At 45.7% G+C, this 26,041-nt stretch overlaps 2 protein-coding genes across 2 annotated transcripts; both read right to left on the bottom strand.

Annotated features, from left to right (window-relative positions):
* Nucleotides 1-5,197: 5,197 nt before the first annotated feature.
* On the bottom strand, nucleotides 5,198-5,800 carry LOC120667766 (DNA-directed RNA polymerase II subunit rpb1-like). Its single transcript, XM_039947770.1, has one exon. It carries the CDS (start codon nucleotides 5,798-5,800, stop codon nucleotides 5,198-5,200), a length of 603 nt encoding a protein of 200 aa, XP_039803704.1.
* A 1,650-nt stretch (nucleotides 5,801-7,450) lies between these two features.
* Nucleotides 7,451-13,016, bottom strand: LOC120665813 (40S ribosomal protein S7-like). The gene is made up of 6 exons (XM_039945495.1): nucleotides 12,853-13,016; nucleotides 11,828-11,917; nucleotides 11,681-11,754; nucleotides 11,460-11,583; nucleotides 8,301-8,483; nucleotides 7,451-7,794 (listed from the first exon to the last, which is right to left on the bottom strand). Exons 2-6 carry the CDS (start codon nucleotides 11,900-11,902, stop codon nucleotides 7,672-7,674), a joined length of 579 nt encoding a protein of 192 aa, XP_039801429.1. The 5' UTR covers nucleotides 11,903-11,917; nucleotides 12,853-13,016; the 3' UTR covers nucleotides 7,451-7,671.
* Between the last annotated feature and the right edge of the window lie 13,025 nt (nucleotides 13,017-26,041).

Here is a 26,041-nt window from a genome sequence, read left to right as displayed (position 1 = left end):
TACTATTTAAAAATACTAGGTAAAAGCCCGTGCGAGATGCTACGGGCAATCATCATTGTCGGCCTTTCAAAAAACGACTGACGCGATGCAATGATCATATGGGATGGGACCATGGCTGCATGCACAATCAAAAGGTTAAAGATACAAGTGACCAGGGTTAGCATAGGAGTATGGGCACATTCATGTTTTTCAGAGAGTAAAGTCCATCACCGGTTCCTAAATTTGTGTCGCTGTGTCATCCCGGTCTCTAAACTCACAAATCGACCGTTTGGGTCCTCAAACTTGTCCATCTGTGTCATCTCGGTCCATAAACTTGTTCTACTATGTCATCTCGCTCCCTAAACTGGAAAATCAAATGTTTACGTCCTCAAAATTGTTCAATCATATCATTCCGGTCCCTAAACATGATTTTGAGTCTCATATGGGTCAAAACAAGGAGATCTAAAATCTATATATCAAAAAGTAATTCATAATTTTTTCATGTGAACTTGAATGAAGATAAACTTTATATCAAAATGGTAGCTCTCGACGTAATCTATAATTTTATAGTTGAAATATTTTTGAATTAAAACTTTTTAGGGTCTCAAAATATTGTTGTAAGTTTATAGATTTTGAAATTTAAAAGTTAAAATTAAATTTTAGGACTCTAAACAATTTTAATTCAAAAACTTTTCAACCGTAAAGTTGTAGATCACGTCGAGAGATACAATTTTGATATAAAATTTGTCTTCATTCAAGTTCATATGAAAAAGTGATAAATTATTTTTTGATAAAGAGGTTTTAGATCGTCCGGTTTGGACTTAGATGAGACTCAAAACTAAATTTAGGGACTGGAATGACATGACTGGCCAAGTTTGAGGATCTAAACACATGGTTTATAAGTTTAGGGACTGGAATGACACAGTCAAATAAGTTTGAGGACCTAAACGATCAATTTACGACTTTAAGGACCGGGATGACACAGTAGAACAACTTTAGGAACTGGTAACCCACTTTGCTTCAGAGGATAAAAAGAAGGAAGTGGATGCTGTTGGAGTAATGGGCTTGGCCCATTTATTCTAAAGCATTAAAAGAATTTAAAGCCCACTATTAATGCTAGGGAATCAATGCTTAATTCTGTACCGGGAATTGAGGAGGATCTCAACCGACTTAAAAGGTGGACTTCGTGTACACCACTTGTGAAGCTGGTAAGAGGAGGACGGTGAACCACACGCGCGCGCGCGCTCGCTCGCCTCGCCGGGCCGGGCCGGGCCGTGGCCGAGGCGCGGCGCGGCGCGGCCGGCCGGACGGTGCGCGTGCGCGTGCGCGGCCGGACGTGACATGCAGGTGCGGTGCAATGTGATGGCTATTTTGCCGTTGACAGTAATTAATCGTGCGATTAAACGTGCAATTAAATCTGTAATTAATGGCCATAACCGCATCACCTAAATGGCTCTGATGGTGTCCAGGTTCAACGATCCTGAGCACCTGAGTCACTATATAAGGAGTGCCATTCCCCTCATCCATTCTGCACCAGAGCACTGAGGCAACTCGGCTCCTCTCTTCTCCCTCTCCAGTTGCAACAACTGAGTTCCCCAACGCTAATTTCTACGCGCACAGAATTAGCGTGAGCAGGCCTCCGAAACCTTGCTCGCCTTGAGATCCTGCACGGGATAGGCGGGCAATCAGGTTTTTGGGTAACGCTTTAGCGTGACTGCTCAAAAATACTAAGGCTTTGCCCGATTGAACGACTACTTCCTGGTGGACGAGCCGAACGACTACGTCGACTACATTTAGGCCGGCCCAGCTGCCTTCCCCCTCCCCTGCTTCGCCCGTGCCGCGCGCCACGGCTCTGGGCCGGCTCGGCGGCCAACGGGGCGGCGGCGCGGTCTGGCCCGCCCACAGCCAAGGCAGGGCGGTGGGCAGGCGCGCGACGTAGGGCGGCGCAGGGCGGGACGCGGCGGCGCCGGGGCAGGACGCGCGGCGGCGGCCGCGTTCCGGCCTGGCCCGGGCCGGCCGGCGGTGGGGGCGGGCGGCTCGAGCTCCGGGGAGGCTAGGCGGCCCTAGGGCGCGCGGCAGCGGCGAGTGGCGGCGCGCAGGGAGGTCCGGCGGCGTGCACGCAGAGGCGGCGGCGCGTTCCGCGGCGGCGCGGCGGCCAAACGGCGGCGGCGCAGTGTGGATTCGGTTGGGGAAAAAGTCGAGAAGCTCGAGCAGGCCGCGGGGAAGCTCACCGGGGGTCGATTTGGGGCGGAAGATGGCCGGGAGAGGGAGCTCGACGGAGAGGCGAAGCTCCGGCGGCGGATGGCGAGGGCGAATGGCGTCTGCAGCTCGATTTCGGCCGGGGTAGGGCACGGTCGCGTTCGTGGAGGGATGGACGAGCTTCAGGGCGAGGTCGCGCAGCTCGGAGCGCGAGGAAATCGATCGGGGGCGGCGAAGCTCGGCCAGTGGAACGTCGACGGCGAGCTCTGCTCGCTTCCGCTCGCTGCTCCGAGGAAGGAGAAGGGGAAAACGGGACGGGACAGGAACCTTCGAGGCGTTCGCGAGGATAAGGGCGCCGACGCCGAGGTCGGGCGCGATTGCCGACGCGTGGAGGCGGCGCCGACGAGCACAGTCGCCGGTATGGCCGGCGAGCTTCACAGTGGAAACGCTGTCGCTACAGTGAACTCATTTGAAACGAATTTGACTCAAGTTTGACCCTCTAGAACTCAAATTTTGATATAGGAACTTGAAATTTGGCCAAAATAAAAGTTGTAGAGGATTAAAAGATCTACAACTTTCGTTTTGGGTGGAAGTTGATTTGAAGCTCAGATCAAGGACAAAAACGAGATCGAACACGGCTAATTAGATGTTTGCTAAGCGAACGCGATTAGCGTTAACGACGAATTTGAGTCCACGATTAGCGAGTTAACTCATGATTAGCGAGACGATTAACACAGGGGTGTTACAGTTATTACTTCAGCAGACCATCTCTAGGATTTTCATTGTTGCCTATATCATTTGGCACACTGATGTTTTGATCCTTTTGGATGTTTCTCCTCTATTATGATATGACAGAGTTTTTTCTCCTTATGCTTAAATAGTTTGATCCATTTATATTACATAAGAGCATCTCCAACAGTTCCTTATATTTTCTCCTTAAATTTTGATGTTTGGCAACTCCCAAAATAGGTATAGGGAGGAAAAAAAATGTCCATCTCCAAGAGTTCCCTATTTATCCAAAACAATTAATTAGACATTTCATCCACCCTACATATAATTCTGAAATTAGTATTGTCGCATGTACAATACGTTGAACAAAATTGCATAGTAGAGTATCATGTATTGAAAAAAATATTGACAGACAGGGTAGCGCCCTTCCCTAGTTCCCTTGCGCAGTGCAGGCATCCATGGCGGTGCACCTGCGCAGGCAGCCAGCAGGAGGGCGCACAGCAATCCAGGGCGGCACATCACTCGACGGCGCAACACCCTCCACGACGCAGGCTGCCAGACCTGGGGACCCACGCCCTTGATGGAGAAAGGGGGCGCGAGCAGCACCAGCGCGCGCGGAGAAGAAGCCTGCGAGGAAAAATCGGCGCGAGAAGGGGGCGATCGGGAGGCAGCACGCCGTGCGCATTTCTACTCACAGGAGAAGAAAATTTACCAATTGTTAAGGAATGAGGAAATAGGATAGGAACTATTGGAGAAAGTTTTTTTTTTCCTAAAAATTCAAGAATGGAAAAGTGAGATTGGAAATTCTTGGAGATGCTCTAAAGAGGCAGAAAATTGATGCAGCAACAATACAATTTATGTGTATGCCCTTGTTGTCTACTCTTGATTTGTGTTCCCTCGCCATGCGTGTTGATTGCTCAATATCATTTTGCTATAGTGCCATTTGTTAATGTTGGATGGTGTATGTATGGTTGAAATATGAGACATATATAAGTTCTTTGATTGCTAATGATTATATGATGAGAATTGATGTGTTAGTGGGCTGTTCCTGCTATATATTGCTTATTGTGAAGTTTGGATGGCACCTTTCTTTGGAATTTTATTTTATGCGCGTAAACTATTCGATATGTTGGCCCAAAATTCGCTCTTAAGTAAAATGTATTGGGATCCCTAAGTTTATCATCGTATGTCGTTTAGTTTCATAAACTTTAAAAATGCAAAAGCAGAGATGATGTTTATCCCAACCATGGGGTTGTAGAGGGCAGTGACTGCAGTTCCTTCCATGAAGCAGGGGAGGGTTTATCCCAACTTGATGGAGAGAAATACCCGTTAAACCGTACTCTTTCCGTATTGGTAAAAGAATTCGTTTTAAACATATTTTGGGTCAAACATTGGAAATATAAATCATCAATAACTTTTAAATTGTTGAGTTTGCAAATGTGAAAATTATATGAATAGATTTGTCTTGAAAAATACTTTCATAAAAATATACATATCTCACTTTTCTATAAATATTTTTATAATAACAAAGAGTCAAAGTTATATTTTGAAGACCGTGTTGTTGACCTAAACGACTTTTTTTACCAGCACGGAGGAAGTATGATTGGAAGGTTGGGATTAAGAGAAACCCTCAACCGTTCATTAGGGTTTTAAATGTAAGTGATTGTTATCAAAAAGGAGCTCTGATAACTGATTGCTGGCCGGCTCCCAGCCAACAAATATATTATGATAAAATTGTTTGAAAATATGAAAAAGGAGCTATAACAACATTGCTCCACGGCTCTAAATAAAGCCAACAAATATTATGAATAAACGAAATAATAAGATTACAACTTCACAAGAATTTGGGAGTGTTCTTTGCAGACTGCAGCGAGTGATCAGGCATCACCATAAACACAGCGCAGATACGAATTCGAAGGCTAATAATCAATGTCCTAGCATCCGTAGGAGAAGGCAAGCTGGCGCTGGATGCGGCCGGCGCTGATCCTGCTGGCGGCGCTCTTCGGGTACGCCGACGTGCGAGACTCCGCTTCTGAGACCCGCGGCGACGACGGGAGCGGCGTGCTGGGGGTGTAGTCTGGCTCTGGCACTCTGGCTTGGCCATGGAATCGGCGCGGCTCGACGGGGTCACCGGGGTGTATTCCCGGCGGCGAAGTGGCGCGGCTTGACGGGGTCTCAGCGATGTAATCCGGCGTGGAATCGGCGCGGCTGGACGGAGTCGCCGGGGTGTAGTCCGACGGGATCGACGTCGTGTAGTCCGGCGAGGCAGCAAAGCTCGATGACGGTGTCGTCACCGTGTCGACGGGGCGTACTCCGTGTTGGCGGCGCGGCTGGACGGCGTGGACGGGCTGTAATCCGACGGGGTTGACGGTGTGTAGTACGGCGACACGGCGGTGCTGCTCGACGAGGGGGACGCCGGGGTGTACTCCATAGATGCGGCGGGGCTCGACGGTGTCGCCGGGGTGTACTCCGGCGGGGTCGACGGGGTGTAGTACGGGGACACGATGCCGCTGGTGCTCGACGAGGGCGTCGCCGGAGTACACGCCGGCGCCGGGGTGTACTCCGGCGGGGTCGACGGGGTGTAGTACGGGGACACGATGCCGCTGGTGCTCGACGAGGGCGTCGCCGGGGTGTACTCCGACGGGGTCGCCGGCGTGTACTCCGGCGACGCGGCGCGGCGCTGAGGAGGAGACGCCGTCAGGGGGCGATGATGCGAAGACGACGACGACGACAGCGACAGGCAGCATCTGCAGCGCTCGCGGCCGGCGCCCGCGCCTGGCACCTGGATCCTCCCGATCGGGCCCCGCCGCGCCCGCTTCCCGCCGCCAGCCGGAGAGCAGGCATCGCCGCCGCTGGACGCCGCGCGCTTGCGGATCTCTGCCCCCGCCGCCATGACAAGCAGCTGAACCCGGGAGAGATCCGACCGGCGAGGGATTCGCGCACCGAGGGGCGCGGTGAGAGAGAGAGAGAGAGCGCGCGGCGGCGGGTGGGAGTCGAGCGCGAAGGGGAAGAGCCGGAGAGGAGTTCGGCTGTCCGAGCCTCGTCCAGGTTAGCGTGGCAGCTACGTCTACGCGCGCCCCCGCTTCCGACTTCGATGATTCGATCACGTCTCGTTGGAACCGATGGATGACGTGGCAGGGTGTCGATTCCCTGCGCTTTTCGTTTGGTGATTGCCCATCCCATTCCATAATTATATGAATTCATAAATAATTTGAAAACAAAAAAGGGTAAGCATTCAGTAAATTTCGCAATTCCGGCTTGTTTGGTTCCCGCCTGTGCAGAGCTGCCTGGCACAGGCAGCGTTCTCAGGCGCACGATTTCGTCGGCCTGGGGCTGAGATCGCTGCCTGGCAGGGCTCCAACCAAATATGCCCTTCTTGCTTGGGAATCCTATGTTGGGGTGGTAGCGGGGATAAGTTACACACGTGTAGCTGTATTGATTTGAGCTCCACTAATATTACAGGGAAGCAAATCCTTGGACATTTGGAGCTCCGTGCCCGTACATCAGCGACATGATTGTATATATCATCACATTCTAGGTCTTGTTTAGATGTTCTCTGTAAAATTTTTGAAATGAAATCTTTGCACATTTAAAATATTAAACATAAACTAGTCACAAAACTAATTACAGAACTCGTCTGTAAACTACGAAACGAATTTATTAAAACTAACTAATCCATCATTAGCACATGTTTACAGTAGCTTTACCGTAGTAATTTATTGTCTAGTCATGATCTAATTAGACTCATTAGATTCGTCTCGTAATTTACAAGTAAACTATGAAATTAGTTTTTTTATTTTATCTAAGTTTAATACTACATGCATGTGCCACAAGATAGTTTTGAAATTTTGAATTTGGCAATGGACGGATTGGTAAAGCGTGGTGGTAGAGAAAGGCTGGTTGAACAGAGGATCGCCCCTTTTCTAGTGGTTTTGTAACGGAATGGAGAGGGCAGCGGACCTGGCAAGGGACAAGGGAGCATGTCGGAGATGGAGGCCACAAATAAAGAAATAAAAGTGTCAAACTCCTATTCTTGCGGAGAGCCAAAGACAGGCAACAACATGCTCACCACCTCTCCTATTCTTGTAAACTGGGCAAAAGCTTATCTGAGAGCCGAGAGCCCTAGACAGGCAAGGCTTGCAAGACAGCAAGAGACAGCACAGATACATCACATACGCCTTCTTTTGCTGTAACTGAGAACTTCAGGCATCAGTTTGCTTTGCTACAAAAACTAAACTGTCAACTAAGGACTGGATTCCCTCAGCTTTCAACTTCTTTTCCATATTTCCTTGAAATGCTTTGCATTTCCCCCCACTGGCCCCACTAAAGATCCAGATGATTCTGATGCGAAAAGGCGTCAGCTTAAAAAAGCAACAGTAGGCAGGGGAAAAAATTAGGGTCAGTTGGATCCATGCCACTACAATTTCACGATTTTTGATTTCATGTTGAAATCGATGCCATTGAGTGGCATGATTTTCAACGTAAAACCCAATTTCACGGAGTTGTGGTGGCATGAATCGAATTTTGCCAAAAAATTATGATCTGACACTCTAGCCCCGCACATGTCGATTTCTTCTTTTATCAGCAGATATATAATGCACTGCAATGCAAAACATTTGCAGAATCCAAGACAGCTTTAAGAAGAAACGAGATTGGCATGTCCCAGGATGTTGAACACTATTTCACACATGAAATATATGGTAATGTCTGTTTCAGATAGACGAAACATATTGTAATAGCCAGCTGACTAAAGGACAAGGGGGCTCAAGCGCTCTCAGCCATGGGGTAGTCAAACACAACCTCCTTCCCACAAAGCCTCCGGTAGACTGAGCTCAAAGTGTCAAGCTTGTACTCAGTGTTGGTACGCTCCTTTGGATCCAGGAAGACCTGTCACACCACAATGTGTGTCAGTGTGTCGTCAGTGTTGTTGAATTCCGAAAGAAAGCATACAAGCAAACGCCATGAGGGTTCTTTTCAATATTCAAAAGTATCACAAGAAACAAAGGACAAATTATTTTATGACAGGAAAACAACTTAAGTGGAGTACTAATTTTCAAAGACTCAAGGGGAGAAAAAAAGACACAAATCCACCCTGGGGATTGTAAAAGGGCAAGATGCTTAAGACACAGGTCATTTGTTTTGAGGTTAATGCTTTTGTTTTTCTATCTTTTCACTTACAAGGAAGGAACAATTGTTATAAATTGCACCACCAACTAGATAACAGAGATACAAGAGTGTGCCAACTTAAGACAAAATAATTGCGCATCCAGCTAGAAAACAGAAAGGCAGCAGGATGATGTCATATTTACAACTACAGATACACTGAATGAACAGCTGTTTTTCTATGATTCTAATCAACATAAGGAGTAAGGATGTCAATATCAATAACATACCTTCATGACTTTTGCACCATCCAAGTGGTACCTAACACGCTTCCCAACAATCTCAGCCGGATACACAACATCTTCCAAAATGCCATCATGAACGGTGGTAAGAGTGCGGCTACGGGGAAGAACAACAGCTGAACCCTTCTTTGGGGGCCGCACAATTCTTCTAGTCGCAACCAGAACAACATCCTATATTTAGATTACCACAAAGAGGACAGATGAAGTCATTACAGATGATCAAGCATTAACGGGAAGGAGTATAACAATACAACTGTAAAAAGTAACCATTATCAATCAATTATAATGCCACATAACCACTCCCAAGTCTAAGAGTAGCAAAACGTCGGAACTACATAAAAAACATCTCTTAAAAACTAGCAAGGTGCTAAAAAAAATGCCACCCAGAATCTATCTATAAAAAGTTGAAACAATTGAAACTCTTTTTCATCAAGATTAGGCTCACCATACCTCTCACGGAGGCCCCACTTGTCAGGCCAAAAGGTTTGACGAAAGGGAGGGAGAGATTGGTTTTGTCTACCAGAAACCACCAAAAGCTAAAACTTTTTATCACGAAAGCCTTCTACGGCTAGCTATATTAGCACAGGTGAAGCGATCTTTTTTTATTTTCATGGTAATAGCAAATAACCCCATGGTGATGAACCTGATAGAAAAAGAGCACTAAGGATCTGACTTCTATGATACCAGGTTCTCAGGTAACCCAATTGACACCAAAGCTTGGAGTTTGTACCATTTTCTTATTTGCAAAGGAATTATAATGTTGGGTTATGCACCTATCCATCTTCAATCAGTTCAATCAATTCTCAGTTTTGATGTTTATTTGGCGGTGGTTTGGTTAATAATGTCAATGTAATACTACCAACTTTTTGTTGCAGTAATATTCTTTGTCAAAGTTAAATAATTTCTGGATGGTTCATCTATTTGGAATGCCAATATGTTGATTAATTTGTTGTGCCTTTTTTTCTCTGCGGGTAGTGATTTTGTTATAGTTTGATTAACTCTTTCATATGTTTGGTGATTGTGTGAGGCATGGGGAGTACTTGTGTCGAGAATCATCGAACTGATATCTGAGGTGGAAAAGGTCAGGGTTCTAAATGACATTAGAGAGGAGGAGAAGCAGCATGCTTTGTGCTGCCACAGTGAGAAGCCGGCTATTGCATGAAAGGATGCCACATAACCGTATTATGTGACCTCAGTGATCTTGTAAGCCCTTTCTACAGATTTTACCCTCGTGCGGTTTGAAGGAAAAGAAAATTTTTATTATACCTCAAAGGAAAATCATGATTTCATTGCATACCACTAGGTGTGACAACCTGACAATAACAATGCATATGCTGTGTTACCCGGACACCCGTGTCTTAATTTTTTTGCCGAGTCGGATACCCCGCACTCGTGTCGGATTCCAAGTGTTATTTGCCGTGTCCCCAAAAATTCTAACGAATCGGACACCCGCACCCGAGTCGGACACCGACACCCGCACCCGTGTCCATGTAACACTATGCATATCAAGTGGTTGCCTTCTTTTTGCTTTTTGCAAACCTGTTTGATTGGCTTACTTTTGTTTTTTTCTTTTTACCCAAACAAGAATATAGATAGCGTAATGAAGGACCTTCCCCTTTTTCTTTTGCAGGATTTCAAAAATTGAGGCGTGTTTAGTACAAGCTGATGATGCTATTTGTGAATCTAAATGTGACTTTTTGAAACATAAGATGAAGTGTGCATTGAATTTTTACATTGTAGAGATAATTTTGCACGATTTCAGTGGGTCCAAAGGTGAATTTGTTGTATCTAAATCAGAAGCAATTGGTTATCTGTGTTTTAGGATTCCTCTATCAACCTGCTTCAAAGAGTCTTCTGACAGAAAATTATTGTTGCATCTTGAAGCTGTTTTCATTTTAATTCCAAATCAAATATTGTAATATGAGACCTTAAGACAAATGAGAGAAACCCAATTGTGATATAACCCTTCTGTATATAAAAAAAGTTTGAAAATTTTCGATTAGATGTGTAATGCTCATGAAAACAAATTTATCTAATTTATGATTTTTTTATGCCAATAGCAAACTTGTCTATGTTTCAGGATTTCTTGCCAGATCTGTCTATAGCATATTCGTCAAGCTCACTTTCAGAAACTTTTCAAAGGTAGAATGCTTTGAACCCAAAACCTGCCACACTATATCTTGACATCTTGCCAACTTGATCATGTTCTTTGCAAACAGGTATGTGTAGTCGCCATCACCCATTGGCCATTGCCTTGACTGGCCACTGGACCTAACGCCATTACCTTGACTGGCCACAGGCCCATACCGCCCATTGCTCTGACTTGACACAGGCCCTAATAACAATGAAGTCATGTAACCAGCGATCGAATTGTATGTGACGACCATCATTGCTATGGTCTAACGCATCCTAAGTCATCTATATGTTCCATGCTTCCATATTAAAAGTAGGTGCATGGAAATGGTTTCAACTTTTTTAACTAAGTTGAATAATCAATTATATTTTTATATTTCAAGATAATCCTATTGTGCCTCCTTTAATAATGACTATCGTTGACCATTTAATATAGTTCCAATCATTTTCATAGTTTTATAATATATTGCTATGGTTTGTTGTATTGTGACTATTGTCTTGCCCGTGTGTTCATTTGTATATGCTTTGTGCTTCCTTCAATAATGACTATGGTTGACCACTTAATGTATTTCCTGTCATTTTCTATGTTTTATTATATATTGCTATGCTTTATTTTATGATTATCTTGCCCGTAGCAACGGACGGGCATTTAACTAGTAAATAAACCATGTTTTCCTAGATGGTACTAATTGAAGGGCAACAAATTCATTTTCATCTATGTTCTTAATTCATGTCTCCACGTTAAAGCTGCAAGTTCAAATCTAGAAGTAATAGCTCTCTTTAGAGGAACACTCGTATATGTTAAGCAGTTTGTTGTTAAAGCTGCAACAACAAACACTCAGGACAAACAAGCAGCTTGTCACTTGCTAGATTTGTTTGTTTCAAATAGTTTTGAGCAATCCAATTATCAGGATGAGAGGTTTAAAAATATAGAAGCTATTGGGCATAGCACATATGATGTATGCTTTAAGAAGTATATTACGTAATTGCAAAACTGTGAGATCATTTTCTCACCTTCCCACTGAACTTCTTCTCAAGCTCCCGAATAAGCCTCACATGAATCTTCTTGTAAGACTTTTGTAGCCTGTATGGAACATGGATGATAACAGCCTTCCTGTTGCCAGGCACGTCCATCTGCCTGCACAAAACAAGATTTTTTTTTCTTTTCAAATTAGATAACACCAAATGCACCCAAAGTTCAAAAAAGAAAAAAAAACAAGGCAGAAGATACACACACTGCTCCATTGATGTAAAGGTCCTTCAAGTCACTCTTAAGCTCCTGATTCCCATTCTCGAGGTCAAAGAACGCCTGCACCACGGATAATTTAGATTCTAGAATTTCAAATACTAAAGAGACAAATCAACATTTGAAAGGGTCTAACCTGGGCAACTGTGTCCTCAAACTCAGTTGGCTCCACACCCTTGTCCTTCTGGATCTTCCTCCTTGCCGTATACATCTTCTCTAGCTTGAGCTGACATTCAAGTTCAACGAAAGTTAAGCTCTGAACCTAAAGAGCTTCAAATGCATTTATCAACTATCAAATTGACATCTTGTCAAAATACACATCATGTTGTAATTGTTAAGAAAACACTAGCCTGCATAAACCACTGATTGATGAATTAACATTCAAATAGCAGAGAACACATGTTTTTACAGCCTGTACCATTGACAACCAAAAATTATCCATAGGTAAGGAGAACAACTTTGAACTAACATCATAAAATTCTATATGTGATCAAATGAATTCCTAAAAGGAATATGAAACAGTAATACAACAAACAAATGTAGCATCCATCGCAACAAAATGCAGCCTACGTTTGACAGTTGCAAATGATATGAAAGCAAGAAGATCGATTTTGAGCCAAAGATCAATTTTGAGCCACTGTCATACTGAAAATATAAAACCGTATTACCATAAATGATCATATCAACAAAATGGAATCACCACGCAGCAAGATCAGTTTCAAAGAATGGGCTGCCTATTTCACCAAGAGCTGCAGAATTATGTAATGTAGAACGGCAGTTAATTCCACATGGGAAACTGTTTTTCAGTTTCTCTCTTCGGCAAGCTACATGTATCTAGGGAGCAGTCAGTCATATTCAATGAATATTTACGAATCCTTCACACAACTCAGCTAAACTCGAGTCCGTAGGCTGAAACAAATACGCACAGCAATCCATCTAGCACTTAGGGGTGGTAATGGGCCATGGCCCTAATGGCCTCTTTACAGCCCAATAAAGCCCTTAAAATTTTTAGTTCAAAAATACATATGTTTAGAGCCCGGTCCTTTTAGGGCCCGATCCTTAGATTTTCTAGTTCAAAATGTTGGGCCCTTTACCACCCCTGCTAGCACTACACCTGGGCCAACATTCCAATTCTCGATAGCGGGGAACCTTGGTTCTTACCTCAGCAGCTTCGCGCGAGACGGTGGTGAGAGCAGCGGGAGAGCGTGGAGCAGTGGAGGCGCAGCGCAGAATGGCGGCGGTAGGCGGGCAACAAGGATGAGTTGAGAGGGCAGGTTAGGGTTTTCTTTCTCTGGGACTCGAGTTCCGAGTCGACTCCCTGTCCTGCCGGCTGCCGCTGATGGTCATGGGCCTACTGTGAGAGGCAATCCTTGGGCTTTCTCAAAATCCGAGCCCAGCCCATTCCCTGATGAAACGCTTGGGCTTCTTAAATTCGAGCCCAGCCCATTCCATGATGAAACTGTTGGCTCGGCTTCTCTCGTAGTGCGACAAAAAAAGGCCTCTGCATTCGGGTGTGACCAAACCTATCGGTTTGGTTTCTCGGTCGCTAGGCAAGTTTGGTTTCCACTTTCCAGAAAAATAGGAGTCGATCAATTCTTTTAAGAAAAAGTGGGAAATCGAGAAAAATCAATTTCGGTTACTTCCGTTCGATTTTGGTTATAATCAAATTAATCGAGCCTATCTTAACACAGGTTCAAAAAATCCAAAAATAAAAGAAAACTAGATCCTATCCTCACCTACGACGCCGTCGTTTGCCGCCTCGACGGTTGCTCTTGCGGGCGGAAGGTGTCAGTATTTTCTAGCACCGGCTAGTGATTCTCGTGGATGCGCATTTAGTGATGGATGGTAATACAGGAAGACATAAGAATTTATACTGGTTTGGGCTGCTCGGAAGCGTAATACCCTACGTCCAGTTCGTGCTGCTTGTGTATCTTGCACTTGTTTGTAGTACGGAGTTGTTGACAGTATAATTTGACCCATTTTGACCGTCAACACCAGCATGAAAACCATGCATAAAGATGTAATATATGGTAGTATAGGATTAAATACTAATGAATTCCACATATGCTGGTTTGGAATTATATGCAGATGAATTTGAGCTAAAATTGAAGCTAAATGGCAGTCATGATTCAAGGTACAAAATTTTGACGAATCAGAATGCAACATGTGTCATCACATGGATCAAAGGGCCCACCAGAGCAAGAAAACTATTATTACAGAAGTTTAGACACGTGCTAAGGCCAATGAGACTTATCTTGAAGCTTCCTGGCCAAATGCGGCGGCCAGGGGTGGAACGATGGCCGCATTGTGGTCCACTTGGGAACTGTACGAGCGCTCCCACGCCGAAACCGGGCAACAGCTCGAGGCGGTGGGCAACATCTCGGTCGGTGAAGCGCTGGCGTGATTGCGTATGCGGCGGCGCTTGTAAAGATCCTCCGCCATAGGCTCGTCTTCCAACTGGACGGTGACCGTCACGGCTGATGGAGCTAAGGTCGGGTCTTGTTTGATGGTGGTTTTGACTTCAGTGATCGCCGTGGGAGTAGCTTCCATGTTGTCAGAGAGGTACTCGACGTAGTCGTCGAGGTTGAGCTGCTCCATCGAATCATCATCTGATTTGTGGAGCTCAGAGATGCGAATCATGAGGATTTCGCGATAGAGATCCTCGACTTCTTGGTCTTTTTTGCTTTCTGGCGTGTCTAACGGGGCGCCTTCCTGGAAGCTCGTCGATATGAGGACAGGGGTCTCAACAGATTGAATATTGAGCCCCGGCTTTTCTAGACGCGCTGTCCGTCCTTCTAGTGTTGAATATATGGCCAAGTTGGGCAAGAAGTTCTGATCGGTCTTGGAGTTCTTGATCGATTTGGTTTCGACTTCTTTGTTGTACTGGATTAGGCTATCCAGCTCATTCTCCAAATTGGAGGAGTATTCGGAGTCAGAATCGGTTAGACCTCCGATATTTTAGTGTGTGTGTTTTGGGTGAGCGAGAAGCGGGATGCCTATCTCTACTCGGAGGGCATTCTCGTTCATCCAGTGTAGCCAGGACTGGGTAGAAGTTAATCCTGCTGGTTCTTTGGTCCATGGCTTGTCAAAAATCGACTCGCTAGGCTTTTCTGGGGTCTTGGAAGCTTCTCCATGCTTCTTGAGTTTGGTTTCTTCCCAGAAGATGTCGGCCATGTGTGGTGAGTGAGACATGGCATCCAAGAATAAGTCGACGTTGTCCGACCAGTCCTCAAGGTCATCATATGGTTCGAGGCTCTCGAGACTTTCCATGAACTTGTCGAAGTCCTGATCAAATAAAGGATCGGGGATATCGGTTGGTTCAGAAGTCCATTTGTGAGTAGGCTTCGGTGAGGGATCCTGGGTTTTCCCTGAGAGGGGCGGTCCCATCCGTTCAAGCCGGGGGTTTGCCTTCTCTGGTTTCTTGTAGGATTTCCCCATCGAGTCCTGTTTCTTGTGTTGCAAAGTACTCTTGACCATTTTAATACAGTCGATGAGCGAGGAATCAACTCGATCGATCATAGAGAACATGTCGCCCATTCGGGGGTGCCGTGGGTTCGATGTTCTCGGGTTCTGCTATGTCTTAGATGAGCCGAGAGCGGATTCTGCAAGCTTGATGCATCCTTCGATTGATCGTGAGACTCGGTCCACTCCGTCGAGTAGTTCTGAGTTGACGACCCTAGGATGTTTGATTGACTCGAGATAAGCCACGTATTCTCCCAATGTTTGAGAAAATTGGAAATTTTCAGAATTTGAGTTGGTGTCAGACTCAGCTGACTCATCTGTACGAGTTGGAGTCGACATGTTCCCAAGGTTTTCCGAATTGACTTTTGGGTGGAACTTGATTCCCGCCGAATTTCGGAGCGTCATTTGTTCCAGCGGGTTGATCGTCGAGTTCTGCCTCTGGTTCTTTAGGTGTGATCAAGTGGCTAGAGAAGCTTCCTGATCCATCGGTCGTGCAAGCCCAAGAACCAAAGACAAGGGTTGTGCCTTCAGGCACGGTGTTGGCATCGCTTGATTCGGCCATCGAATTCAGCAGTGAACTCGCCGAAGCCCCTACCTGGCGCGCCAACTATCAGTATTTAGCCGCCAAACCTGCTCATGGATACCCTTAGCAGTAGGATTGTAGGCAAAGGATCGATTAGCTCTGAACTTGATGGTGCAAGGAACACAAGGATTAAGACAGGTTCGGGCCGCGAGGTTCGTAATACCCTATGTCCTGTATGGTTGTTTGTATTGCCTTAGATGTTGATGTGTTTTGAGGGGGTCCCTGCCCGCACTTATATACTCTAGGGGGACAGGGTTACATGGAAAGTCTTAGCCAAGTACTGTTGGAGTCCTACTACAACCTGGTCGGATAGTTTTCTTGTACTACATCTAGTTATATGCCTATTCGGGTAGTTACAAAAGAGGTAAGGTACATCCATGCGCTATCCCTTACTCTAAAACATTCTATGCCTATGAGCGGTCCCGCTGCCCCGGATCTGACAAGCAGTGAGCTAGTCGTCCCTCGCCATGAGCTGGAATAGGCCCGGACACAGGCTGGCATGGACGCGGTGTCCATCGACCACCTGCGTAGGGAGCAGGATCGGCTACAGGAGTCACTGGACAGCCTTCACGGGGAGTTGAGTGAGCTGCGCCAGGAGCGGGACGACCAGGTGACCCTATTGTGGCATAAGCGCGACGAGGCGGCCATGGAAGCCTCCACCGAGCGCGGCTTCGGCGGAATGCTGAAACGTCGTGCGCCGACCTCCTCCAGAAGGTGCCAGCCTAGCAAAATGAGATCTGCATGTACCTCAACGACGCCCGTGAGTTTCAACGGATGATAACCGATGAGCACCGTCGCCTTCCACTTTTCCCCTCTCTTTGTCAGGTTCCTCTGATCTCGCACCTCATGCCTTGCGCAGACCTCGAGGATAGGCTTCGGCAAGAGGTCATGAGGGCGCGAGACCTGGCGCATGCACTGGAACAGGAGAAGCAGCGGTTCGCCCTGGAGGCTGAGGAGCACGATGCTCTTCGGGTTGCCGTCGGGATCATACTCAGCGATCTTGACATGACGCCGGACCATGGGTTAAGCTCGCTGGCGATGCGAGTGCTCGGCGTGGTGGATTCGATGCCGCAGATGGTGCGGGACGCGTTGTACCTGGGTTACAACGGTCGTTTGCTATTGTGCGTTCTCATTACAAGAATGTTAACCTGCAGATTATTGTTGGCAGTCGATATCGGTGATTTTCGCCGCCAACGCTCCGCCTGATTTCATGAAACATAGGTCATAATCATGCCATAACCATTATATCTAATGAGTTCCACAAGTTTTGGTGCATATTTGATCTTAGGAACAACATATCCAAAATTAACCCAAAACGGACACTGTTTGGACCGGAAGGCCCGAGTCCGGCCGACCGGCATAACTACTGTGGAATTTTGGTATGAAACTTTACCAGAACCATCTAGAGGGAGAATTTAGGCCAATGCAATGGGTAGTTTCCTAGAATGCACGAGTTGGAACCGGAAGGCTTGAATCTCTAGGCAAAACGGAGGAATTCTATGCCATGATCAGAGCACAAGATATCTACCCATCCAGGAGTGATCTCCAGCCGTTGAGGAGCGTGTCAGTACAATGGAGGGCCGAAATGTCTCTAGAGCCAAGCCTCCCGGCCCAAACTACGTCGGTTGGACAAACAGCCTTTTGCACCGACCTCAGAGAGCATCGGGAGCGTCCATTCAAAGGCGGTGGACAGATGGCGTGACTCCTAGGCCGGCCGGCCTAGGGGAGGCCGGCCGGCCTGACTTTGTCACGCCACGTGTCCAGCCTTCGCGTGGAAGTTACGACGCCGACCTCCTTGCGTGAAGTGTAGGCGACTTCGTGATAACCGCCTTGGAAGCACTATAAAAGGGAGCCCCTACCCCTCATTCAAGATACGAAGAATTGGAGCAAGTCCAAGGTGAAGCGTAGCGCTCCACATATCTTTAGAAAATAGGGAGAGAAGCAAGGTGAGAGTCTGGAGAGGAGTCGGAGTGTCGGCCCCTCTCCAACTTTGTGCCTACGAGGAATGAAGCTTCGATTCGAGTAATTTCCTCTTCTTTCGTCAGTATTACTTTCTCTCCTTTACTTTTATTAGTCCTTGAATACTTGATCTCTCTAGTTGTGGGATCCTTTGTCTGCGTAAGTAGGAGTAAGTAACTCGATAGTTTAGGTGTGGTACCTAGACTTGGTTAGTTACCTTGAGTTGTGTTCCACCCCACAGAACCTCAGTGGTAGGCGGCAGGTGGTGACAAACCTGTCCGTCCTTTGTAGTCCACCACGTTCGGGTGTTTTCATAGCAGTAGTTGCTGACAGGTGTTGGACTCCCTTCTCACCCGAGTCTAAGTCCTTCTCTTAGGCTGCCAAAGAAACTAGAGTATAAGTCAAATATTCTTGACAGGAGTAGTTAGCAAGACGATGTTAGACTACCTCTACCTATCTTATCTGGACCTCTTCACTCTCGTCATCCCCCCTGGATAAACAAGAGTCATTGCCAGTACAGTTCTCATTCCTCGTGGATTCGATATCCTGGAATACTCCAATGTGAAAGATACATCGGTATCCATACGCTGGCGGATCTATTCTGTTAGGCTAAGGACTGCCAACAATTATCAGCCGAGGTTTCTTCTCAGGCTACGCCGAAGACGAGCTTGACTAGATCGAGGAAGCTACCACTCCCACCACTTGGGATCTTGCTGCAAGTATGGAGGAGGAAGTCCTCCCCCAAAAGAAATTAGTTCAATTGCACGTGGGATAGCTTTTGGGGCCGTCATGCCTGATGAACTTTTATGAACTTGGTATTTGCAAGATAATAGTTTGGTTTTCTGCCACGATGGCAAACAACTTATGTTTTGCATTTTCGTAAAGATTCATCGCAAACCCGCCTTCCTTGTCATTTTACGGAAGTAGATTTAAGCTGTGAGTTAGAAGTTCCCGATCACGCTGGTGAGCTAGGGGTTGTAGCCGCTGGGGCGTAGGTTCTTTGCATTCCGACAAATTTTACTCAAGATCCGTTCTTTCACGACCGCCATCGTTCAACCTAATCATGCAAGAGGGGGATGATTGCGAAAAAAGGGTTTTCTCGTTTGTATGGATATGTCCCTAGTAGGCCCCAAGTAAGGACTGACCTACGGCCCGTTCGGGGTCGGGTGTCACTCTGAGACTTGGCAGTAGGAAAAACGACAAGTTTGCTGAGCCCGTGGAGGAAGTAACGCCGATAGCCGACAAGATCGTCGACAGCTTGGAGCAAGAGTCCTGAAACAGCTGCTTAATTATAGTGAGCGTAAAACTTAGATCTACTCGGCTCGTCTTTAGTCCCTTTTCTTTGCAATGCAAAGAAGGAATGAGCTATCAAGTAGATGGTCCTTTTACAAGGACAGGGTGAATCCTGTAGGATTACCTGAGTAGGCGTAAAGGCTAGACCTACTCGGCTCGTCTGTAGTCCTTTTCCTTTGCAATGCAAAGTAGGAATGAGATGTCGAGTAGATAATCCTTTAGGAGGACAATGGTGAATCTGGTAGGATTACCCGAGTAGGCATAAAGCTTAGATCTACTTGGCTCATCTTCAGTCCTTTTCCTTTGCAATGCAAATGAGTGATGAGCTATCGAGTAGATAGTCCTTTACAAGGACAAGGGTGAATCCTGTAGAATTGCCCAAGTAGGCATGAAGCCTAATCTACTCGGCTCATCTTTAGTCCTTTTTCTTTGCGATGCAAAGTAGGAATGAACTATCAAGTAGATAGTCCTTTACATGGACAAGGGTGAATCCCGTATGATTACCCGAGTAGGTATAAAGCCTCGATCTACTCAGCTCATCTTTAGTCCTTTTCCTTTGCAATGCAAAGAAGTGATGAGCTATCGAGTGGATAGTCCTTTACAAGGACAAGGGTGAACCCCGTATGGTTAACCGAGTAGGCGTAAAGCCTCGATCTACTCAGCTCGTCTTTAGTCCTTTTCCTTTGCAATGCAAAGTAGGAATGAGCTATCAAGTAGATAGTCCTTTACAAGGACAAGGGTGAATCCCATAGGATTACCTGAGTAGGCGTAAATCCTAGATCTACTCCGCTCGAATTTAGTCCTTTACCTTTGCAATGCAAAGTAGGAATGAACTATCAAGTAGATAGTCCTTTACAAGGACATGGTTGAATCTCGTAGGATTACCCAAGTAGGCATAAAACCTAGATCTACTCAGCTCGTCTTTAGTCCTTTTCCTTAGCAATGCAAAGTAGGAATAAGCTATTGAGTAGATAGTCCTTTACAAGGACAACAATGAATCCTGTAGGATTACCCGAGTAGGCGTGAAGCCTAAAACTACTCGATCATTATCCCAGATCTTTTCAAAAGATAGGGAGCTCGAGATAGTTTATGAACAAGTGTAGGTCATGTTAAGATGGGATGCGAAATCCATGCACAAGTAGCCCCAGAGTGATATGCACTGAACAATGGCTATTTATGATGCTAAATATGATAATAATTGGCAAAATTTCACCAGCTGTAGAAGTCGCTTAGACTCACTGTGAAGTGTTAGATGTTAGAGGAGCATCTAGAGCTTTGCGTAGGGCTTTGCACTCGAAGGTCGAGTGGGAGCCTTTTGGGTTCCACCTGCACTTGCTGTGGAGGAGGTTCTTGAAGCGTCGTTCGGTGGAAGCCGCTTTTGCACAGCGCTGATCACGGGATGTTCCCTGAGAGTCAACGTTAACGTGTCAGCGCTTCCGTGGGGGGTCTTGAGTAGTCTTCTGGGATGCGGTAGTTGGAAGTGGGGCTTTAAGCCTCCACCTCCTCCCGCTCTTGTCGTCTGGAGATGATCACCGCTGCGGGCATCCCGACTGATGTTGATGACATTGCGGAGATCGCTATTGGAGTAGTCGTAGTTGTTTCCTTGTTGTTCTTGATGGCGTTCGGCTACACGCTGGTGTCGCAGGGCTCGCTTTTGGTTGCGAATCTGGCGGCGCTCGTAGAGATCTTCCACCACAAGCTCGTCTTCCAACTGGATGGTGATCGTCACAGTTGGTGGAGCTAAGGGTGGGTCTTGGTTGAAGCTGGTCTTGACTTCTGTAATAATCGCCATTGGGCTTGTCTCCATGTTATCAGAGAGGTGCTCGTCGAAATCATCGGAGTGGTAGTCGTCAAGGTTGGCCCGTTCCATGGAATCATCTTCTGATTCATGGAATTTCGAGATTCGCACCATGAGGACTTCACGATGTAGGTCCTCGATGTCTTGAGTTTCTTCAGCTTCCGGCTGGTCCAGCGGAACACCCCTTTGGAATGGGATCTCGTTGGTCTAAAGGTTAGAGATCTCGGCAGGCCAATTATTGAGCCCCGACTTTTCCCAGCGCACTGTCCTGCCCTCTGGAGTTGAATATATGACCAGGTTTGGAGAAGAGTCCTGATCGATTTTGGTATCCTTGTTCGAGTTGGCTTCGACTTTGGCGTCTTTGCTGAGTCGGAAGTCATCGAGTTCATCTTCCCAATCGGAAGAGGACTCGGACTCGCTCAATCCGTGGATCTTCGAGTAAGTGTGTTTGGGATGTAGGACAAGTGGTATTTCCATCCGTAGAGCGTTCTCATTCATCCTGTGATTGTAGGACTGAAATGGCGTTAGTCTTTCAGGTTCCTCAATCCAGTGCTTGTCGAATATCGACTGGTTGAATTCTTGTGGGATTTTAGTTGTAGCCACCCGATCTAACCCAGAGATAGGGTCACCCATCCGATCGAGTTGGAGGTTGTTCTTCTTGGGTTCTTAGTGGATGTCTGAATGTGGTTCGAACTTTTCCTTCTGCTTCTTAAGCTTAGCTTCCTGTCAGAGGACATTGACCATGTAGGGTGGATGGCATATTGCTTCCATGAACAAGCCGACGTCATTTGATCAATCTTTGAGATCGTTGAAGGGTTCAAGATTGTCAAAACTTTCCAATAATTCATCGAAATACTGATCAAACAAAGGATCTGAAAAGTGGGTAGCTTTTGGAGTCTTGTTGTGGGAAGAACTCGATGAGGTAGCTCGGTCGGTCCTTGAGATAGGCTTCCCCATCCGATCGAGTCGGGGTTAACCTTCTCGGGTTTCCCACGGGGCTTCGCTGTCATGTCCTGCTTCTTGGAATCTCCGGTTTGGAGAGTGTCTTCAGCCATCTTAATGCAGTCAGTGAGCGTAGAATCGACTCAATCAAACCTAGAGAATACATCGCCCGTCCGTGCGCATCGTGGGCTCAAGTCCTCTGGGTTTGGTGCGTCTTGGATTGCCGAAGAGCAGATTCAGCAAGCTTGATGGATCCCACGATGGTTCGCGAGACCTGATCTACTCCATCGAGTAGTTCGGAGTTGCTGACCCTGAGGCGCTTGATGGACTTGACATAAGCCACGTATTTTTTGGGTGTTTTGAAAAATTGAAAATCTTCGGAATTGGGGACAACGTCGGGCTCGACTGACTCGTCGAGGCGAGTCGGAGCCGGATCATTCCAGCGCTCGGTGAGTTGAGGTCATGTGATGCCCGAGTTGCCGACATCTCGCCGAGTTTGCCGAAGCAGTCGTCGAGTTGATTTTGCCCGTTGTCGGGGTCTCCGACTCCTTGGGGGCGATCATATGATTATTGTAGCCACTCGACGCATTGGCGGTGCAAGCCATGAGCCGAAAATGAAGGTTGTGCCTTCGGGCACGTTGTTGGAGTCGTCGGAATTGGCCATCAAATTCGCCGATAAGCTTGCCGAATCCCCTACCTGGCGGGCCAGCTGTTGGTGTTTAGCCGCCAAGTCTGCTCAGGGATACTCCAAGCAGTAGGATTGTAGGTAGGGAATCGCCGAGTGCTGGATCCAATGGTGCAAGAAACTAAAAGCTTTATACAGGTTCGGGCCGCGAGATGCGTTTTACCCTACGTCATGTATGTTGTTTGTATTTCCTTTAATGATGTTATGAGAGTTGATGTTTCCAGTGGGTCCTTGCCTATCCTTATATAGTTTGGGGGACATGGTTATATAGAAATTCTAGCCGAATACTACTCAATAATCCTTCCCAATGTCTATCGGTTCCTTCTATTCGATTAGTTCTACTTCTGTACGAGTAGTTACAATAGGATAAGGTACATGTCATGCTCTATCGTCTTATTCTAGATCTTTCCACGTTAGTGAGCAGTGCCGCTGCTCCGGGTCTGACAAATAGATCAATAGTAGAAGTTGTTGCTTTCTCAGCAATTCCAATAGAAATGATTGAAATTCTTGTACAGTAGTAGACTAGACCGTACCTTACCTTAGGTGGACGTATACTAAATTATCAAGGAGACAAAATCTTGATCGACCCGCCATCATCTCTTGCTTGAACTGACTAGTAAGTCACACGGCCGAGAACACATGATCGAGAAAAAAAAATTTCATCACCTTTTTTTTTATTGAGCAGGAGGGGGAGACCCAATATTATAACAGCATCCTTTCCGTTCGCTAGTCTTAGAAATAATTAAGGCTGTATTTAGATCCCAAAACTTTACACCCAAAAATATCACATCGAATGTTTGAACACATGCATAGAGTATTAAATAAAATCTAATCACAATATTTTTTTGGACGGATGATTTGTAAATCGCGAGATGAATCTACTAAATCATGATTTGCATCATGATGCTACAGTAATCATCTGCTAATTATGAATTAATTAGGCTCATTAGATTCGTCTCGTGATTTACAATCCATCCGTGCAAAAAGTTTTGTAAAGGAATTTTATTTAATACTTCAAATAGCAAGATTCTCTTTTAAAATTTTTTGACAAAATGATCACCCTAAACCACTGCTCAAGGTTTCTTTCTGGGGCTCGCCCCATCCTATAATGTTTCACACACACCAGAAGAAAAACCACGTCATCAAGACCAAAAAGCTCATTGAAGCTGGTTTCATGCAGGAAGAAGAAAATACTTGTTCCAGTATTCATCCTTTATTTAGCCCGACACATCCTTTCTACTACTTAACTATTCGTATTGCCTAGGAGAAGAAGGGGGCCACCTGTTCTTTACCTGCAAGCTGGTTCGACCTGTTTGGCAAGCATTGGGACTGGAAACAGTACATGAGATGCTAAGCAAAACATCATCAGCGAAGGACGCAAAAATTCTTGATTTGGGAGAGAATACTAAAGTGCAAGTGGTTACTCTGCTCTAGAATTGGTGGCTTGAGAGGAATCGTGTGAGAGGAGAGAGGAGAATGGAGCCGGTTCACTTGGCTTGTATTGTCAGGAAAACCTCTGATGAATTTCTGGCAATAGGAAGCCAGTGTCCTGTCTCAGCAGCAAATAGAATGAAAAGATGGGCGAGGCCAACTGAAGACGTGCTAAAAATCAATTGTGATGGGGCATACAGGAGTGCGACCTCGACTCGACTGGTGGCTGGGGTTTTGTGATCCGAGATTGCGATGGGCAAGTGATCAAGGCTGGTGCTGGCCAGTGTTCACATTTACTAGATGCTTTACACGCTGAACTGCTAGCTTGTTTGGCTGGTGTCCGGGCGGCAGGAGAGTTGGGAATAAGCAAGGTGATAATAGAGACTGATTCTATGCTGGCTCGATTGGCTCTGGAGTCGAACGCGTTTGTGCTAGCTCCGGCAGGGGGAATTGTTTATGAAATAAAAACTCTGATGAACTTGTTTTTTTACTACAGTGGTAGTATCTCTTTTCCCAAGAGAATGTAATAGAGTTGCCCACACTGTGACGGCGTTTGGCTGTAATTGCTCTCAAGATACAATCTATCTTGGGATGGTGTGCCGATTGGCATCGAGGACCTTGCGTCCAGTGATATCACTGCGTCTCTAGTTTAATGGAATGCAAATTCCCTTAAAAACACCATAGGTGCAAAATAAGAATGAGAAGAAACCCCCAAAAAGCAAAGGACAAAACCTCAAATATGATTTCTTCCCTTAGGTGTGTTTCTAGATTCTAGTCCAAAGTCAGTCGTTGATAGATTTATTTCTTTTGCTCCGAAGAATATTTAGGTTCTATTTTATAAAAACAAGAAAAGAGCAAATCCACTATCATTTCAACTCCCCAATTATTGAATTCATTGGATTAGTCGAGGAAGAAGAGTGAGGTGTGAGCGCGGGGTCGTCCGGGGGTGTGTGCCCATTGCCCCTACCTTTTCGCGTGTATGTCAGGGGCTCTCGAGCTTCTGGCTTCACTCAGTTTGTATTGGCTTGGCACTGTTCGGCTGGTTGTGGTTGACGGCTAGTGCTAATTTATCGTGAGAAATAAATATTGATGACTGATTATTGGCTGTTGTTGATTTGGTGTGAGATATAAGTACTGCTAGCTGGTTGGCTCACAAACCAGCCGAACAAAATCATTGTACTAAATTGAACACATATCAAAGAAGGCGATCAATAAGTAGTTGTCCTTCTCCGACCCTATCGAATGTGGTCTGTAATCCCTTTCACAATATCTTTGATCCCCCTCCGCTCAGAAACGGAATGCACCTAGGGAACCCTATTGATCAGATCAGAGGCTAAACCTAGTGATTTTTTCTCCTGCTGGCATGCATGGAAAGAAAGTAGATAAGGGTAGGTTGCATTAATAAGGGGCCGTTTAGTTCCCAAAATTTTTTGGCCAAATTTTTTTTGTCTTCCCTTTGAACACATGCATGAAATATTAAATGTAGTTAAATAATAAAACTAATTGCACAATTTGAATGTACACGATGAGACGAATCTTTTAAGTCTAATTAATGCGTGATTAGCCATAAGTGCTACAGTAACCCATACGTGCTAATGATGCGGTCAAAGGCCTCAAAAGATTCGTCTCGCGGTTTCCAAACGAGTTCTGAAATTAGTTTTTTAATTAGTACCCGAAAAGCCCTCCCGACATCTGGTCAAACAATCGATATAACCTTTGAACCAAAAAATTTCACTAACTAAACACCCTCTAAGGTCTTGTTTAGTTGCGAAATTTAAAATTCCAAATCTATCACATCGAAAGAGAATCTTATATGCATGCAGTATTAATTTAGACAAAATAAAAAATAAATTGCATAGTTTGGTTGTAAATTGCGAGATGAATCTAATGAGCCTAATTAGGCTATGATTAGACACTAAATTGCTACAATAATTGCTACAGTACACATGCTCTAATGATAGATTAATCATGCTCATTAGATTCATCTCGTCGTTACAGATGAGTTCTGTCATTAGTTTTGTGATTAGTCTATGTTTAATACTTCAAATGTACAAAGATTCCATTTTTACAACTTTACATGGAAACTAAATGAGGCCTAAATCAAGCTAATTAGGTAGTTTTTTTTGCTTGATTAGAGCATCTCCAGCAATAACCCCAACTTCAGCCCCTATTTTTTTGAGTAGGGGCCAGCCCCAAC

This window comes from Panicum virgatum, chromosome 3N (genome assembly GCF_016808335.1).
Source record: "Panicum virgatum strain AP13 chromosome 3N, P.virgatum_v5, whole genome shotgun sequence".
NCBI lineage: Eukaryota > Viridiplantae > Streptophyta > Magnoliopsida > Poales > Poaceae > Panicum > Panicum virgatum.
Note: the sequence above shows the minus strand (reverse complement) of the source record. Positions and strands in the feature narration are given on the sequence as shown.

Bases quoted from the DNA above. Each gene is read 5' to 3' on its own strand.
- LOC120667766 (XM_039947770.1), bottom strand. From the start codon at position 5,800: ATGGCGGCGGGGGCAGAGATCCGCAAGCGCGCGGCGTCCAGCGGCGGC.
- LOC120665813 (XM_039945495.1), bottom strand. From the start codon at position 11,902: ATGTATACGGCAAGGAGGAAGATCCAGAAGGACAAGGGTGTGGAGCCA. The intron at 11,755-11,827 runs GTTAGACCCTTT...TCCGTGGTGCAG, and splicing joins TTGAGGACACAGTTGCCCAG to GCGTTCTTTGACCTCGAGAA. The intron at 7,795-8,300 runs GTATGTTATTGA...GTGGTGTGACAG, and splicing joins ATGGTGCAAAAGTCATGAAG to GTCTTCCTGGATCCAAAGGA.